Source organism: Microtus ochrogaster, chromosome 2 (assembly GCF_000317375.1).
Source record: "Microtus ochrogaster isolate Prairie Vole_2 chromosome 2, MicOch1.0, whole genome shotgun sequence".
NCBI lineage: Eukaryota > Metazoa > Chordata > Mammalia > Rodentia > Cricetidae > Microtus > Microtus ochrogaster.
The window spans coordinates 23,337,417-23,352,688 of NC_022010.1; the positions used below are offsets into that span (position 1 = coordinate 23,337,417).

At 46.3% G+C, this 15,272-nt stretch overlaps 1 protein-coding gene across 11 annotated transcripts in view; it reads left to right on the forward strand.

Annotated features, from left to right (window-relative positions):
* Gtf2i (general transcription factor IIi) overlaps window positions 1–15,272 on the forward strand; it is an 85,698-nt gene that overhangs the window by 49,168 nt on the left and 21,258 nt on the right. For all 11 annotated transcript variants that reach the window (XM_005344662.3, XM_013350622.2, XM_013350616.2 and 8 more), the window contains 5 exons: window positions 3,778–3,894; window positions 4,740–4,805; window positions 7,000–7,183; window positions 9,330–9,388; window positions 10,805–10,876. In XM_005344662.3, the coding sequence (XP_005344719.1) occupies window positions 3,778–3,894; window positions 4,740–4,805; window positions 7,000–7,183; window positions 9,330–9,388; window positions 10,805–10,876 (498 nt within the window). The remainder of the gene's footprint in view (window positions 1–3,777; window positions 3,895–4,739; window positions 4,806–6,999; window positions 7,184–9,329; window positions 9,389–10,804; window positions 10,877–15,272) is intronic.

The window sequence follows — 15,272 nt, forward strand, 5'->3', positions numbered from 1 at the left end:
TGCTCTTAACTGCTGAGCCATCGTTCCAGCCTCAAACTATAAATTTTTAATTTAAAAAAAATCCCTAATTAATTCCTAGAAAATTTTGAGCATGTAAATGAAACAATCAACTTTGTTCCTTATATAGAGCTAAGAAAAGTAGGTGCTTTTGGACTAGATGGGAGAACCAAGCTGGATTTTGGGGGTTTGTTTGTTTGTTTGTTTTGAGACAAAGTCTCTATGTCGCCCTGGATGACCTAAAAATTCATATGTAGACCAGAAGACCAGGCTGGCTTCAAACTCACATAGATCCAATGGCCTCTGCCTCCTGAGTGCTGGGATTAAAGGTGTGTGCCACCACAGCTGGCGTGAAGTTGGTATAGTGATTGTATTGATTATTTACGAAGTGAATTCGGTTTTATAGCATCAAAATCACACAAGCAAACAAACAGAAAGGATGGGTAAAGAAAGGTCCCTACTATGTATTATGTTTAATGATGTGAAAAATCTCTGCCTATCATTAATGAAACCACTTTCAAAGAAGAAGCACGGGGCTCCAGAGAGGTCTCAGCAGTGAAGAGTCCTTACTGCTCCTGCAGACAACTTGCATGTTGCTGACAATCTTCCAGAACTTCAGGTCCAGGGCTCCAGTGTCCTCTTCTGGACTCCAAGGGCACCAGGCATGCATATGGTGCACATACATTTGTGTAGGCCAACACTCATACACATAAAATAATAATAATAAGTCTTTTTTAAAAAGCAAAGGAAACGCGTGACTGGAGAAGAAACGTGGTTTCCTTTAGGGATGTGTTTCTATTCTGAAGAAAGGGTTAAGAAAAAAAAAAAACTCCTGTTGCCTGTGGGCAGCTGTTATCCCCAATTGTATCGTTCTACGTTTTCCAAGGAGTTTAAAAAAAAAAAAAGAATAAGGAAAAGAAATACTTGTTGGGCAGTGGTAGCGCACATCTTTAATCCCAGCAGGCGGATCTGAGTTCGAGGCCAGCCTGGTCTACAGAGCGAGTTCCAGTATAGCCAGGGCAACACAGAGAAACCCGATCTGGAAAAAACAAAAACAACTACAGAAACGTGGTCATATTTTATAGTGTTTTAGCTTGACACTTTCCGTGTCTGCGCTCTTGTTTCTGGGCTCTTTTTGTGGTGATTTCTGTGCGGCTAGAGGCAGCCGTTAGCAGGTCCCAGCGGACAGAAGTGAGCTGTGTTTGGGAAGCTTTGGAGCAGTCTGACTGTATAGGCCTCCGTCTCAACCATGCTGTTTCCTTTGGCATAGGCAGAGATGATGTAGGGCGTGTGTGCACACTCAGGACACTGAGGGAGGGCAGAGCTTTGTACACTGTGGCTGGCTTTTGTGAGAGTTCTCGTCAGCTAATAAAGAGCCTTTTTTGGAAAGCTCTCCTTACCGCATAGCTGTCCTTAGGGTGCTCCTCCCAGACCCGAGTCCTCTCCCCACACTGGTGTGCTGCAGCCCAACTTCTGACCCTGATTTGATTTCCCTTTGCTTGAAGTTGCTCTAAAGTGAGTTTGTTGTCTGATTCATGTTGTGTTTTCATGGATGAACGATCTTGAACTTCTTTTTTCTGTTACTGTTTTTTTAAGGCCATACAAATATTTCTGCGTGTCTTTGGACCATCTGGCCGCTCTCTGTGCGCCGCCACAAGCATCGCTGCAGGGCTGAGTGAGCGACCCACTCTGACAGCTGTTACTCTGCTTCAGTAGAGCAGCCATTTTCCTTCCCACGGTGTCTGTATCTCTCAGCATGAGTGGGGTCTTCACGGGTTGCCCAGCTGAGCAGCCAGTTGCCTTTAACATATGAGAGCTGTGTGAGTTTGGACAGTGTCATTTAGAGCTGTGGTGTCATTGGTAAGCTTAGGGTTGACAGTAGACAGATGTCCTGTTCCAGAGATGGCCTTTTTGTGTGTGAAATTAATGCTGAGGGGATTGACTGCTGCCTATAATCGAAGCCTGCAATAGGATGTCTCATGTAGCCATCCCACAAGTATAAGAGCCTTCCATGCCTGGGTGCCGCTGTCCAGAACAGCTCACACCTTCACCTCGAGGCTGCAGGGCACCGTGTGAAGGAAGCAGTGGTATCGGATGGAGGTGCTGGCTCGGCAGGGCGGGTGGAAGCCCTTGGGGCTGCTGTTGAGTCTGTAGGCACTTGACCTAATTATATGAAACACTCTCCTCGACCTTTTTATCTTCATATTCAACTAGGATTATCTTCTTAAAACATGTATCAGTAGATCTTGAGTTCTGAAATGGGTTTGACTGACTTAGGTGAGGTGGTTTTGTTTTGAGGTTACTCTTTATGTAACCCTGGCTTCCTGGAACTTACTATATAACCTGCCTTGAACTCCTGATCTGTTCTGTGCTGGGATTACAAGGATGTGCCATGACACCTGGTTTTCATGCCTGTTTTTGGAAGACTGGTCTCAACCTTGACAACTTATGTCTCTCAGATGCTGAGATTCCAGGCTTGTGCTACCACACTTGGCTTCAACCTGATTGACTTTTTGTTTTGTTGTTTTTTATTTTTCAAGACGGGGTCTCACTGTGTAGCCTTGGCTGTCCTAGAACTCACCTGTAGACCAGGCTGGGCTTGAATTCACAGAGATCTACCTACCTCTGCCTCCCAAGTGCTGGGATTAAAGGCTGACATTTTTTTCTTTTAAGTCTGTTTGAAAATAACAATTATATCTTAAATTATCTTAATATTTTGTTATTTGAATGGTTGTTTGTGATAGCTGTTGTCCTTAAGTAGTATTTATTTCTATTCTATACTTATTGATTGATTGATTTTTGTGATAGGGTTACTTGTATTCCAGGCTAGCCTTGAACTTGATGCTTAGCTGAAGATGACCTTGAATTTCTGATCTTCTTTTTTATTCTTTCCTTTTTTCCTTTTTGAGACAGGGTCTCACTGTGTAGAATAGGCTAGCCTTGAACTCACGGAGATCTACCTGCCTCTGCCTCTGCCTCCTGAGTGCTGGGATTAAAGGTGTGCATCACCACGCTTGACAAGCCTGCACTGTCTTTAAATACAGATTCTGTGAGCTACATTAGCTCATGGTGTTGGAGCTGACAGCATAGGTCCTGACCGTGGGCCAGAAGATGATAGTGCTGTTTTTCCTTGGGCCAGGTGTCAGGTGCACTGAGAGATAGATTGTACTGTGTGCTGACTTGTGTGTACACCGTACTCCCATCCTGCTGGGTATTTATACATAGGTGTGGAGGGAGTCACCGTCTCTGTTCATTTCCTTCTGGAAACTGCTATTGAGACTATTTACAGAGCCGGGATGCTGGTGCTTTAGGAAGCTGAGGCAGGAGGATCCTGTCTCAAGTAACAGCAACAACAGAAGTCTGGTGTGTGCTTTAGTGGGCGAACCCAGTGGCATGGACTGCCCTGAAAGACACCCTTCTCCCCCTCTCCCCCTCTCCCCCACTCCCCCACCCGCAGCACACACACCCCTTGTTTCAGGCCGATGGAATCATTTGTGGGCTTCCATTCAGGGTTCATCTTTTTTCTAATAACACACTTGTATTCTTAGTCGTGAAAATAGCTGCCTCCATTAAAACCTGTTTTTTCGGAACACTTAAATCGATCACAACTGTGGTCGTGGAGGCTTTTAGAGAAGAGAGTAGTGGTTGGAGGGATGAGCAGCTGGCTGCAGGCGGGGGCAGCTGTGGTCATTGGACAGCTCCCGAGCACCCAGAGCTGTCCTCCCCACTACACTGTCACTTTAGCTGACTCCCGCAGTAATGAGGGTTTTCTTTCTCAAGATGACGATTACTCCCCGCCCACCAAGAGGCCAAAGAGCAGTGAGCCGCCCCCGCCTCCACCACCGGTCCCAGAGCCCACCAATGCTGGCAAGCGCAAAGTGAGGGAGTTCAACTTCGGTAAGTGTCTGCAGGGAAGAGGGTAAGGGGGGCAGTGGCAGCTGTGATGTAAGAGGTGGTGGAGCTGTGTGAAGCCTGTAAGCAAGCGGTGTAGATGGCATTGGGTCGGCCACTGGGCGCCCCATTATCCTTCAAAGCACTGAGCCCTTCATTTACGAACTTAGTGCTCAGTTTTGCTCTGTTTCCCATCTGCTTCTCATTGTCCCTCCAGTTCCAGTGGATTTCTAAGGGACCATTCAAATATTAGGGGGGAATTAGTTTTGTGGCCCATACTTTGAAGACCACTTAACTCTTGAAAATGTCTTTGTTTTGTTCCTGTTGAGATAGACCCCAGGGCCAGTGTTCTGCCAGTGCTGAACCCCACCCAGCCTTGATGAAGGCATCCGAATCCCCCACTTTGTTTTTGTTCTTGTTGCAGCTGCTGGCTCTAACTGGATTTTGCGTGTATGTGAGTTTGTTGAGTGTTTGCAGCATCGTATGGAAGTGGCAGCTGCCTCCCTGTAAAGCCGAGCTTCTCCACAGCTGCCGTGCTTCAGTGCCCCAGAGGACCCGTGTAGGCCTCTCCCTTTGCCGCTGTTTTGCAGTGCTTAATTGGGCTGGTCTTTTCTGATCGCCTAACATTAAGAAGTTTAAAAACTACAAAGGCAGTCTGTAGACTGTTCTAAAAATAAGTTTCAAATGTCCCTCAGCCTCTAACTGCTCCTAGGAAGCACAGGAAAAGGAAAGACCCTTGGAAGTCAGGGAACAGCCAGACTGAGACGGGCTGTCAGGCAGGTTGTCTGCTGCCACAAGCACCCATTGCCAAGCTGCCCCCGGTACTGAAAGTAGCTTCCTCTCATTTTCAGAGAAATGGAATGCGCGCATCACTGACCTGCGGAAGCAGGTCGAGGAGCTGTTTGAGAGAAAATACGGTATGTCTGCAGTCGCCCGCTCAGCCCATTGCTCAGGTCGGCCAGGAACTGCCCTCCTCACACATCTGTCTCTTCTAAGGACATATTAGCAACCTAAGTGTCCAGATCAGATTACCACACCACACACCACACCACACACACACAGTCGCTTCATGCTATAATGTTTTTTTGAGGCAGAGTCTTACTATGTAGCCCTGATTGTCAGAATTTGCTATGAAGACCAGCATGGCATCCAATTCACAGAGATCCACCTACCTCTACCTCTAGAGTGGTAGATTAAAGGCATGTGCCCCCATGCCTGGCTCAGATACATATTCACAGATTTACATTTGTTGATCTTGGCTCTTGAAAACTTTTTCCCCCCAAGACAGGGCTTCTCTGTATAGCTCTGGCTCTCCTAAAACATGTTCTGTAGACCAGACTGGCCTTGAAGGCAGAGATCCCCCTGCCTCTACTTCCTGAGTGCTGGGATTAAAAGCATGCACCACCACTGCCCAGAAACTTATTTTTTTAAAGATTTATTTATTTTTATACTTTTTTTGGTGTTTTGGGTGCATGTATGTTCCATTCCCCCATGTGCCTCGTGCGGAGATGGTTGGGAGCTGTGCATACTGGGAGCTGAACCTCTGCCAGAGCAGCGACTGCTCCTAACCTGCTCCTAACCACTGGGCCATGTCTTCAGCCCCCAACATGTATTTCTTTTTTTTTTGGTTTTTCAAGACAGGGTTTCTCTGTGGTTTTGGAGCCTGTTCTGGAACTAGCTCTTGTAGACCAGGCTGGTCTCGAACTCACATAGATCCGCCTGCCTCTGCCTCCCAAGTGCTGGGATTAAAGGCATGCGCCACCACCGCCCGGCCCAACATGTATTTCTTAACTATGACTGAGGACTGTAATGAAGCCCTAGAGCTACAAAATCATTTATTTGCTAAACATGGTATATTTTCCTTTTGGTGTCCTTCATGTTCCTCCCACCTTGTGTTTAGGCCTTAGTTTGTGGGTGTTTTTTGTCGTGTTTGTTTTTTGAGACAGTTTTTGGAACCTGTCCTGGAACTCTGTAGACCAGGCTGGTGTTGAACTCACAGATATCCACCTGCCTCTGCCTCCCAAGCACTGAGATTAAAGGAGTGCACCACCACTGTTCAGTTTAGTTTGTGCTTTTAATTCACCCATTTCAAAGCAGGAAACATGGACACAGTCCATGTAGAAGCAGTGAGGTACAGCAGACAGGTCACGGCTAGGCCAGGATGCCATGTCTTCATGCTCCTGCCCTCCTCTTCAGAGTAGGCATGAGAACTGCAGGTGTGCCCTGAAGATCTGGTAAGACAGCCCGGTCCTTGCAGGATGCCAGCTGGTGGATGGTTCATGCTTGCCCTTTGCGTTTCCATGTTCCCACTAGCACCATTCTGAGCTAGAGTAGCTTAGTATGTGCTCCCCAGCCGTGTAAATTAAGGAATTGTTGAGAATGTAATCTTTTGGATTGTTTTGTTTGGTTGAGAAAAGTTCTCACCATGTAGAGCAGGCAGGCGTAGAAGTCACCAAGATCCCTTTGTTCCTGAGTTGTGGAATCACAATGCCCACTAAGATTTTTTTCTAGATAAGAAAATAAATGTGTGCCAACAGCTATGAAATTATCACAACAATCTTTATGTTTTATAAATTGAAAGCAAGTTGGCTGGTAATTGGCTGAGAAGGAGGAATTCTCACTGTGTTCAGTAGACTTGGAAATGGGGCTAGGGGATTAGTGAGTTCATGCTGTGTCCAGCTCAACCACTGACAGGGATGATATCCCTGAAACTTTAATGCAAATGCCAGTGTTTATTGGGTGCACATGTACACAGCCCCCCAGCCGACAGTGTATTTGGTGTCCAGCCACAGGCTGTGGACACTTGTATAACTGTTGCAGCATTTCACCCCCGGGTACATAAATGGCTGTTATCATAAATTATGCAGATCAGAAATGTCTTCCATCCTGTTTCTTAAGAGAAAATCTTTTAGAGGTTTAGTCATAAATAACGAATGTTTATGTTCTAAAATCTCGGCAGTTCCATTTAAAACATACACACTAACCACTGTGGTTTTGGCTTAAATGAATTGTGAAGACAAAGCATCATTGCGTATTCGGTTGTCGTTCTGCCTGGGGTCTGCTCAGAGCCTTGTCTTGTAATGATGGTCCCTTTCTCTTTTCATCCTAAAGCTCAAGCTATAAAAGCCAAAGGTCCGGTGACGATCCCATACCCTCTTTTCCAGTCCCATGTTGAAGATCTTTATGTAGAAGGGCTTCCCGAAGGGATTCCTTTCAGAAGGCCATCGACATACGGCATTCCTCGCCTTGAGAGGATATTGCTGGCCAAGGAGAGGATCCGCTTTGTGATTAAGAAGTAAGACACACGTGCTTGTATGGGGCTCTTATCTGTTTCGGTTGATGCATTTTTTTTTAATACTGGCAAATACTCATTAATCACAGGCTGTATTTAAAGGTTCAAATGATTGTGTATCTCTTTATGTTCCACTCTTCCCTTTTCCTGTGTTTGTATTTGTGATCTGTGTGCATGTGTGGCATGTATTTGCATTTGTGTGTGCTTACGTGTCTGTGGGCCTTGAGGTTAACATGGTGAATCGATCGTCCACCTTATTGAGACAGGTCTCTCTCAGTCAACCCCAGGGTTCCCGATTCAGCTCGTCTGTCTAGCCTGTTTCACTCCAGGGATTGGCTCTGCTCTCTCAGGACATTTGTTGAGTGCTGAGGATCTGAGCTCTGGTCCTCTAGCTTCTGGGGGAAAGTGCTTTACTGAGCTGTCTGCCCAGCAGCCTGTCTTCCCCCTTGTAATATGTGCGTACAAGCATGCTCAGGTCAGACTGGGCTTGGCTCTGAGTCATGAGCTCCTGCCCACCCGGTAGGCCTGCAGTCAGGCAGTCAGATCACCTTTTCTCACTGTTTTCAGTGAGGAAGAGTAGCCAGAGCGTCTGTGTGTTGCCTTTAAGTCTGGAAAAGCGAATGCATACATGTGAGCATAAGAGTGAAAATTAAAATGAGCAGAGCTGGAAGAAAGAGTGAACAGGAAAAGGAGCAGTAGTGAGGATGGCTTCCTTCGCTGTCTGCTGAGCAAGCGTGGCCATCGGAGGTGCTGCTAGCGCACTGCTCCTAAAATGTCAGCCACCCGTACAATGCTGGGTATCATTTGCCCTTTTTGTTTCTACATATACTTTTCTATATCTGTGCCTGCTTGTGCGTGCATGTGCATGTGAGGTCAGACAACATTAGGAGTTCGTTTTCATGATCACCCTCAGGATGTCACACTTGGCATTGCGAGCTTACGTCATCTTGCTGACCCCACTTCCGTATCTCTTGGCTAAGATTATGGAGTAAAGTTTAAAGATCTGGGAGGGCATTTTTAAAGTGACAGAAGCAATGGAGGAAACCTCCTCCTATATCCTTGAAACAGTTTGTACACTTTGAAGGCGAAGCTGGAATGTGGACTAGGAAACACGGTACAGTACAGTAGCAGACATGCATTTAAAATGAGAGAGCTGGAAGACTGCCTGTCTAAGAAGGTCCGAAAGTGCCAGGACATGGAAAGAAAGTCATGTTTCTATAGCATAGGCCTTTAGTTTCACCATTCCGGAGGCAGAGGCAAGAGGAGCTCTATGGGTTTGAAGCCTTTCTGTCTTCAAAGTGAGTTCCAGGACAGCAAGGACTACATAGATAGACCTTGTTTCAAAAAACTTGAGAAAAATGAAATAGTAAAAGTTTAAGATGGAACAAAGTCTTTGCTTTCTATAGTACTGGGCGGTGTGTGAGAGAGAGATCACAGTTCAGGTCAGGGTCACTTCCTACAGAATTGGGCAGGGTGAAAGAGAGGTCACAGTTCACAGGGTCAGGGTCACTTCCTACAGAACTAGGCAGGGTGAGAGAGGTCACAGTTAACAGGGGTTCATGGCCTGCGCCTGCAGGAAGTTTCCCCGCTCTGCCTGTCCACCGGAGCATCAGCAGACGCTCTGCCCACAGCCCACCATCGCGCAGCTGTGTCCACTGACCCTGACCTAGCTCCCCTCGCTTCCGGATGCCTCGGGTTGTCCCCAGGCCCCTGCTCCCCACCACCGCAGTGGCTCACACAGGAGGGCTGTGCGAATTAGGGTTTAGGGGGTTTTTGGGTTGTTTGATTGTTCAGAAAAATACAGCATGTCTCTCGCCCTGCACATACAAATGTTAAATATGTGCAGAACTTAAAAAAAAAGTTTATAGATGTGTGGGAGAACATATTTTTTAATATAAAGTTATAGGACTCAATTACTGTAAACATTTTAAACTATCCATAGCAAGGTACCTCTTTTACTGTAAGTGCAGAGGCCCCACGAAGCATCTCCTGAGAGAGTTTGCACTTACTGCGCTGTAGAGCCCTGTGAAGTTAGGTCCAGCTGTGTGAGTGCAGTCAGTCCCCACAGCTGGGTGCTGTGCGGCTGCTCTGTTTGCTCCCTTCCTGGATCCGGCCTAGCAAGTTCTCACCATTGGTTCTTTCCTTTTAGACACGAGCTTCTGAACTCTACACGGGAAGACTTACAGCTGGATAAGCCAGCGTCCGGAGGTGGGTATCAAGCCTCCAGGTAGTCCCAGCAGAGTGCATGGGACTGTGAGCACTCAGGGTGTGGTTGCCTCTCTGGAGGTTGCGGTAAAGAAACAGGCCTTTGGCTTGTACCTGAGCCTTGTTACAGAGCATGCACCCCAGAACTCGAGCGCCCCATTGAAGAGCAACACTTGTTCTGTTTACTTATAACCACAGACAGTTGGGTAGATTGGGCCTGATGCTAGAGTTCTAAAACGTCTCTGTTGCTGTGAGAAACACTGACCAACAGCAACTTGGCCAGGAGAGGGTTATTTGGGAAGCCAAGGTAGGAGCTCAAAGCAGGCAGCTAGAGGAAGGAACTGGAGCAGAGCCCATAAAGGAATGCTGCTTACTGTATTGCTTCTCTTGGCTTGCTCAGCTACCCCTTACCCAGCCTAGGTCCACTCTTCAGGGATATAGCACCATGCACAGTGGGCTGGACTCCCACATCAATCAGCAGTCAAGAGAATGCCCCACAGAGCCCCATGGGCCAGTCTGGTGGAAATATTCTTCTATTAAGATTCCCTCATCCGCCAGTGGTGGTGGGGCATGCCTTTAATCCCAGCACTCAGGAGGCAGAGGCTGGCAGATCTCTCTGTGACTTCAAGGTCAGCCTGGTCTACAGAGTGAGTTCCAGGATAGCCATATTGTTACACAGAGAAACCCTGTCCCAAAGAATAAAAACAAAAAACAAAAAGATTCCCTCTTTCACCTGGTGGGAGGGGGTTTCTTTAATCCTAGCACGGGAGGCAGAGGCAGGAGGATCTCTGTGAGTTTGAGGCCAGCCTGGGTCTACAGAGTGAGTCTAAGATAGCCAGGACTATACAGGGAAACCCAAACAAAAGATTCCCTCTTCCCTCTTTCTGGGTATGTCTAGTTTTACGTTAGGTCAACAAAAGCTATGATACACAGACAGACAGACTCCATTTCTGGGCAGACCTGCACAGATGTATTCTCCCTGGCATGGTGGCTCATGCTTTTAATCCCAGTACTTGGGATTAGAACAGGCTGGCCTACTTGATGAGTTGCAGGTCAGCTGGGGCTACTAAGATATTGTCTCAGAAGTAAATTTGCTAAAAAGTGTATTTTAAAGTCTATATTTGTCAGTTGGTTAATGTGTCATCAATCCTGTCTAGTTTAGGACATAGATTATCTTTTTAGAACATGGAGCCATAGATACTGTCATGTGATTTTGAAGGAAAGAGGTCATACTTTGTCTTGTGTTCCTTTGAATGGAGTGGGAGTTGCCCCATGATGATTAATAAGAATTTCCCAAAGTTTTAGAGATAACTTCTGTCAAAGACAGGGAGAAAAATAACTTAGGGTGTTCTCACAACATTGAACAACCTGAGTAAGTCAAGCTGTTAAACTGAGAGACTTTGCTCTTTTCCCTCCCAGTGAAGGAAGAGTGGTATGCACGGATCACCAAACTGAGGAAGATGGTAGACCAGCTTTTCTGCAAGAAATTTGGTAAGTATATTTTTCCCCACACTAAACATTACAGAGTAATTTTTAAGAAATTATACATGTGAATTTGTGTGACCTGGGGGAGGGGGTGGTACCTTCAGAAGCCAGCAGAGGGCATCAGATCTCCTAGAACTGGAGTTAAGGGCAGTTGTGAGCCATCTAATATGAATGTGGGTCCTCCAGAGGAGCAGCAAGCTCTCTGAACTGCTGAGCACTCTCTCCGGCCCCTGACGGTTTTTGTTTCTTTTATTTTATTGTAGGGATAAAGTGAGATGATTTGAACTTAACCTTGTGTTTTTTCTGTTGCTTTTAGTAAAATTTTAAGTATAAGAAACTATGTAACAGTCAGCTGGGCAGTGGTAGTGCACACACCTTTAAATCCAGCACTCAGGAGGCAGAGGCAGGCGGATATCTTGAGTTTGAGGCCAGCCTGATCTACGGAGTGAGTTCTAGGACCACAAGGGCTACATACACAGAGAACCCCGACTCAAAAAACCAGCCCCCACCTCCAAATAAAACACTATATAGGTGACGATAGAATAAACCTTCATTTTTCTTTTTGGGCTGGGATGGATTTGGTCTTCCACATCCTAAACAAATGCTTTGTCTCATTTTGGCAAATCCTTTATTGTGAGCCATACCTTGGCCCTGAGTGATTGCTTCATACAGTCTCATTTATGCAGCGTGCCTATTTGACTGGTTCATTTCTCTTTTGGATTCCTTGTCATTGTGTTGATATGAAATGAGAAGGACATTAGGTCCAGGGCGTGCATCTGTCCACTGGCTTCCTAAAGAGTCACCATGATTGTGTTTTATGTTATCTTGGTGTGTGCTATTGATTTACCATAATTTTTGTTGTATTGAGACAAAGTCTCACTGTGCAGGTGATATATAGACCAGGCTGACCACAAACTCACAGAGGTGTATCACATTTGCCTCAGAGTGCTAAGATCAGAGGCACACTCGACCATGTGTGGTTCGTGGTGCTGGGAATGGAACCCAGAGCTTTGTGCGTGTAGGAGGAGGGCCCACTTATTCTTCCCAGCCGCCCGGCTAGCTTAGCCCCGAAATAACTACACAGAAACTGTATTAATTAAATCACTGCTTGGCCCATTAGCTGTAGCTTCTTATTGGCTAACTCTTACATCTTAATTTAACCCATCTCCATTAATTTGTGCTTCACCACACAATAGTGGCCTACCAGAAAAGTTCCAGCACGTCTATCTCTGGCGGTGGTGGCTCCATGGTGTCTCTCTGACTCCATCCTTCTTCCTCCCAGAATTCAGTTCCGTCTTCCCCGCCTACATAAGTTCTTCCCTATCAACAAGCCAAGGCAGTTTCTTTATTCATTAACCAAGAAAAGCAACACAGAGACAGAAGGACCTCCCCCACCATGTGCGGTCCAGGCCAGCACTCTCACACCCTCAGATCTCCTGTTTCGGGTGATGGTTTTGTTTTGTTTTTTATTGTCATTTTGAGACAGCATGCAGCCTTTGCTGGCCGGAATTTGCTCTGTATCCCAGGCTGGTCTTAAACTAAAAGTGTGAGCCACCATATTTTACTTTTGTCTTACACATTTGGACATGTTTGATTTGTTAACATTGCAGTGCCTTAAAGAAAGAAAGGAATCTTAGAAGCTGGGCGGTGGTGGCACATGCCTTTAATCTCAGCACTCAGGGAGGCAGAGGCAGGCGGATCTCTGTGAGTTCAAGGCCAGCCTGGTCTACAAGAGCTAGTTCCAGGACAGGAACCAAAAGCTACGGAGAAACCCTGTCTCGAAAAATAAAAAAAAAAAAAAAAGGCATCTTAGGTATGGGTGTCAGGGTGTCAGTCTACATCTGTGTCTGTTCAGTCTGGTGTCCGTGGAGGCCAGAAGAGGCCTGGATCCCCTGGACTGGAGTTGCAGGTGGTTGTGAGCTGTCACGTGGGTGCTGGGAACCTCACCCAGGTTCTCTCTGCAAAGGCAGCTGGTGCTTATACCCACTCAGCTACCTCCCCAACCCCAGAACATCTTTTGTTGCTCACTGTTCCCTGCATCAGGAACAGATCAAGTTTCTGTTTGGAAAGGAAATTTATCGAGTTTTATTTTGGGCTTAAGCCCATTACACCTCTCAGGGTCCAGAAAGATTCACTATGGCAGGCGAAAACTTGGCTAATTGGATCTGAGGGTAAAATGAAAGAAATCAGCTCATGTATGTTACCACTACATGTTCTTTATTCCTTGGAACAAGAAGCAGCAAGAAGCATAAGGCATGATCTTCACACAGCTTTCAGTTTATATATAGGCACACAGACAAGCTAGCAATCCCGTAGGCAGTAACAGTAGTATCAAGCATGCATTTTCACAGTCACAAGAACCTGTGGATCTGGCAAGGAGACATCTTATGTCTCAGAGGGGGCGAGACTGGGAAATAACCTACAGGCTGATTTGCATTAGCGTCTAGCTGGTTGAGTTAAAAGGAATCTTTTCTGGGGACCCTGCTTTTGAATCCAGCAGGGTACCCAGGTAAGAGCTTTTCTCTCTGAAGTTAGTTTTAGTGACTCAGGCCTTTTTCCCATCTAAACAGTTAATTTCCTGGTCTGGGATCCTATGTTAGTTGAAACCAAGGTGGAGGGTAAACACAGAACACTAGTAAGTATTTTAGAGCAGACCAGTGGCTTACAGCTTCCTGAGTCTGCTGTTAGAGCAGACAGACTGCCTCCAGTGTGAGGCTCCTTTCTTATCAGTGAAGTGTTAACAAAGAAAGTTTGTGGGGGACTAGCTTTATGTAGATTTTGGCTGTGAGAACAAAGGCTTGACTGAGTGAATCCTTTTCCTTCCACGGCTAATGGTGTGGGGGGAGGTATCGAGTTACCCTACAGGAGAAGTCGGTTTATACACTGCTGGGATACTATAGAAGGGGAAATGCCATGATCTCACAAGATTTCTATCCAAGGGACAGGTGTCCCCGTAGCTCAGCAAAAACTCCAAGTGACTCCAAGTGGATGTGTACATACACGTCCCGCGGATTAGTCCACTGGATCTGTCAGCTGTACATTCACTGTAACACTTGTGGGCTCACCGCAGAAATTTTCTTTTCCACTACACTCGGGTAGTGACTGGGTGGTAAAGAAATACCATCTACTGACAAATCAGAGGTCGAAGCTTCTCAAACATGTCAGTTTCCCAGGCTGTCCACTGTAGCATGAATTCTAGTTGGTCTTAATAATAAAAACCCAGAGTCAGATATAAGAGTTATTTCTGAAGATCAGAGAAACAGAGTGGCCAGCCACCAGAGAGTTCTTTTACCTCTCCCAATGCTCAGACCGACAGGGCGATCCTTTCCTCACACCGCACTGCTGTCCTGGCTCCTCCCGCCTTATAGCCCTCTCTCCTGCCCAGCCATATCACTGCTGTCTCCTCCCCCTAGTGCTAGTGTAGCCCAGGGTGGCCTTGAACTAACAGAGATTCTCTCTTCCTCGGCTCCCAAATCCTGGGATTAAAGATGTGTGCCACCACTGCCTGGCCTGCACTCTGATCTTCAGGCAAGCTTCATTTGTTAAAACATAAACAAAATAGCATTACAGTCCGCAATGACTCAGGCCTTAGTAATACCTTCCTTCCCATCTGGGTGTAAATTCCTTCGTGTCCAGCCAGTGCCTTCCTAGACATTTAGCAGCCAAGATCAAGTGATGGCCGTTGTTTATTGTTATGCATGCCACCATTATGTCATGGTGGTTTGTATGTGGGAGAGACATGTGGTTCTGTCTTGCGCCGAGAGTATCGCTGGTGTTGGCTGTTGTGGGCTTTCCCTAAGAAGTGGCGAAGGAAAGAAGGAAGAGGAAGGGAAAGGAGAAGTGGCCGGTGGGAGATGGCTGGGCTTTGCCAAGCACAGCTGAGGAAACAGACTCGGGCTGGGATGTGGCTCTTTTTAAGGTGCTTGCTTGGTGTGCCTGAGGCCATGGCTTTGAGCCCCAATATTATGATTTTAGATATCTTTATTTTGTAATTTATTTATTTTTATTTCGTGTGTGTGTGGTTTGCCTACATGTATGTCTTTGTGAAGGTGTCAGATCTCCTGACACTGGATTACAGGAAGTTATGAGCTGCCATGTGGGTGCTGGAAATTGAACCCAGGTCTTCTGGAAGAGCAACCATTGCTCTCTATTGCTTAGCCATCTCTCCAGCTCCCAATTTTAAAAAATTTTTAAAGAGAGAAAGTAGATATTAAGAGGGTTGACAATGTGGTTCAGTTGGTGGAATGCTTGCTTAGTGTACATGAAACCCAGAATTTTATTCCCAGCTACCACCATCCAAAAAGGAACTTTACTGGCTTTGTGGGTGGCATTTTCGGTGGATCTGGATAGGTGGCTGTTGGGAACTGCTGAGAAATTGGCAGCCTCTGGTGCCCTTCCTAAG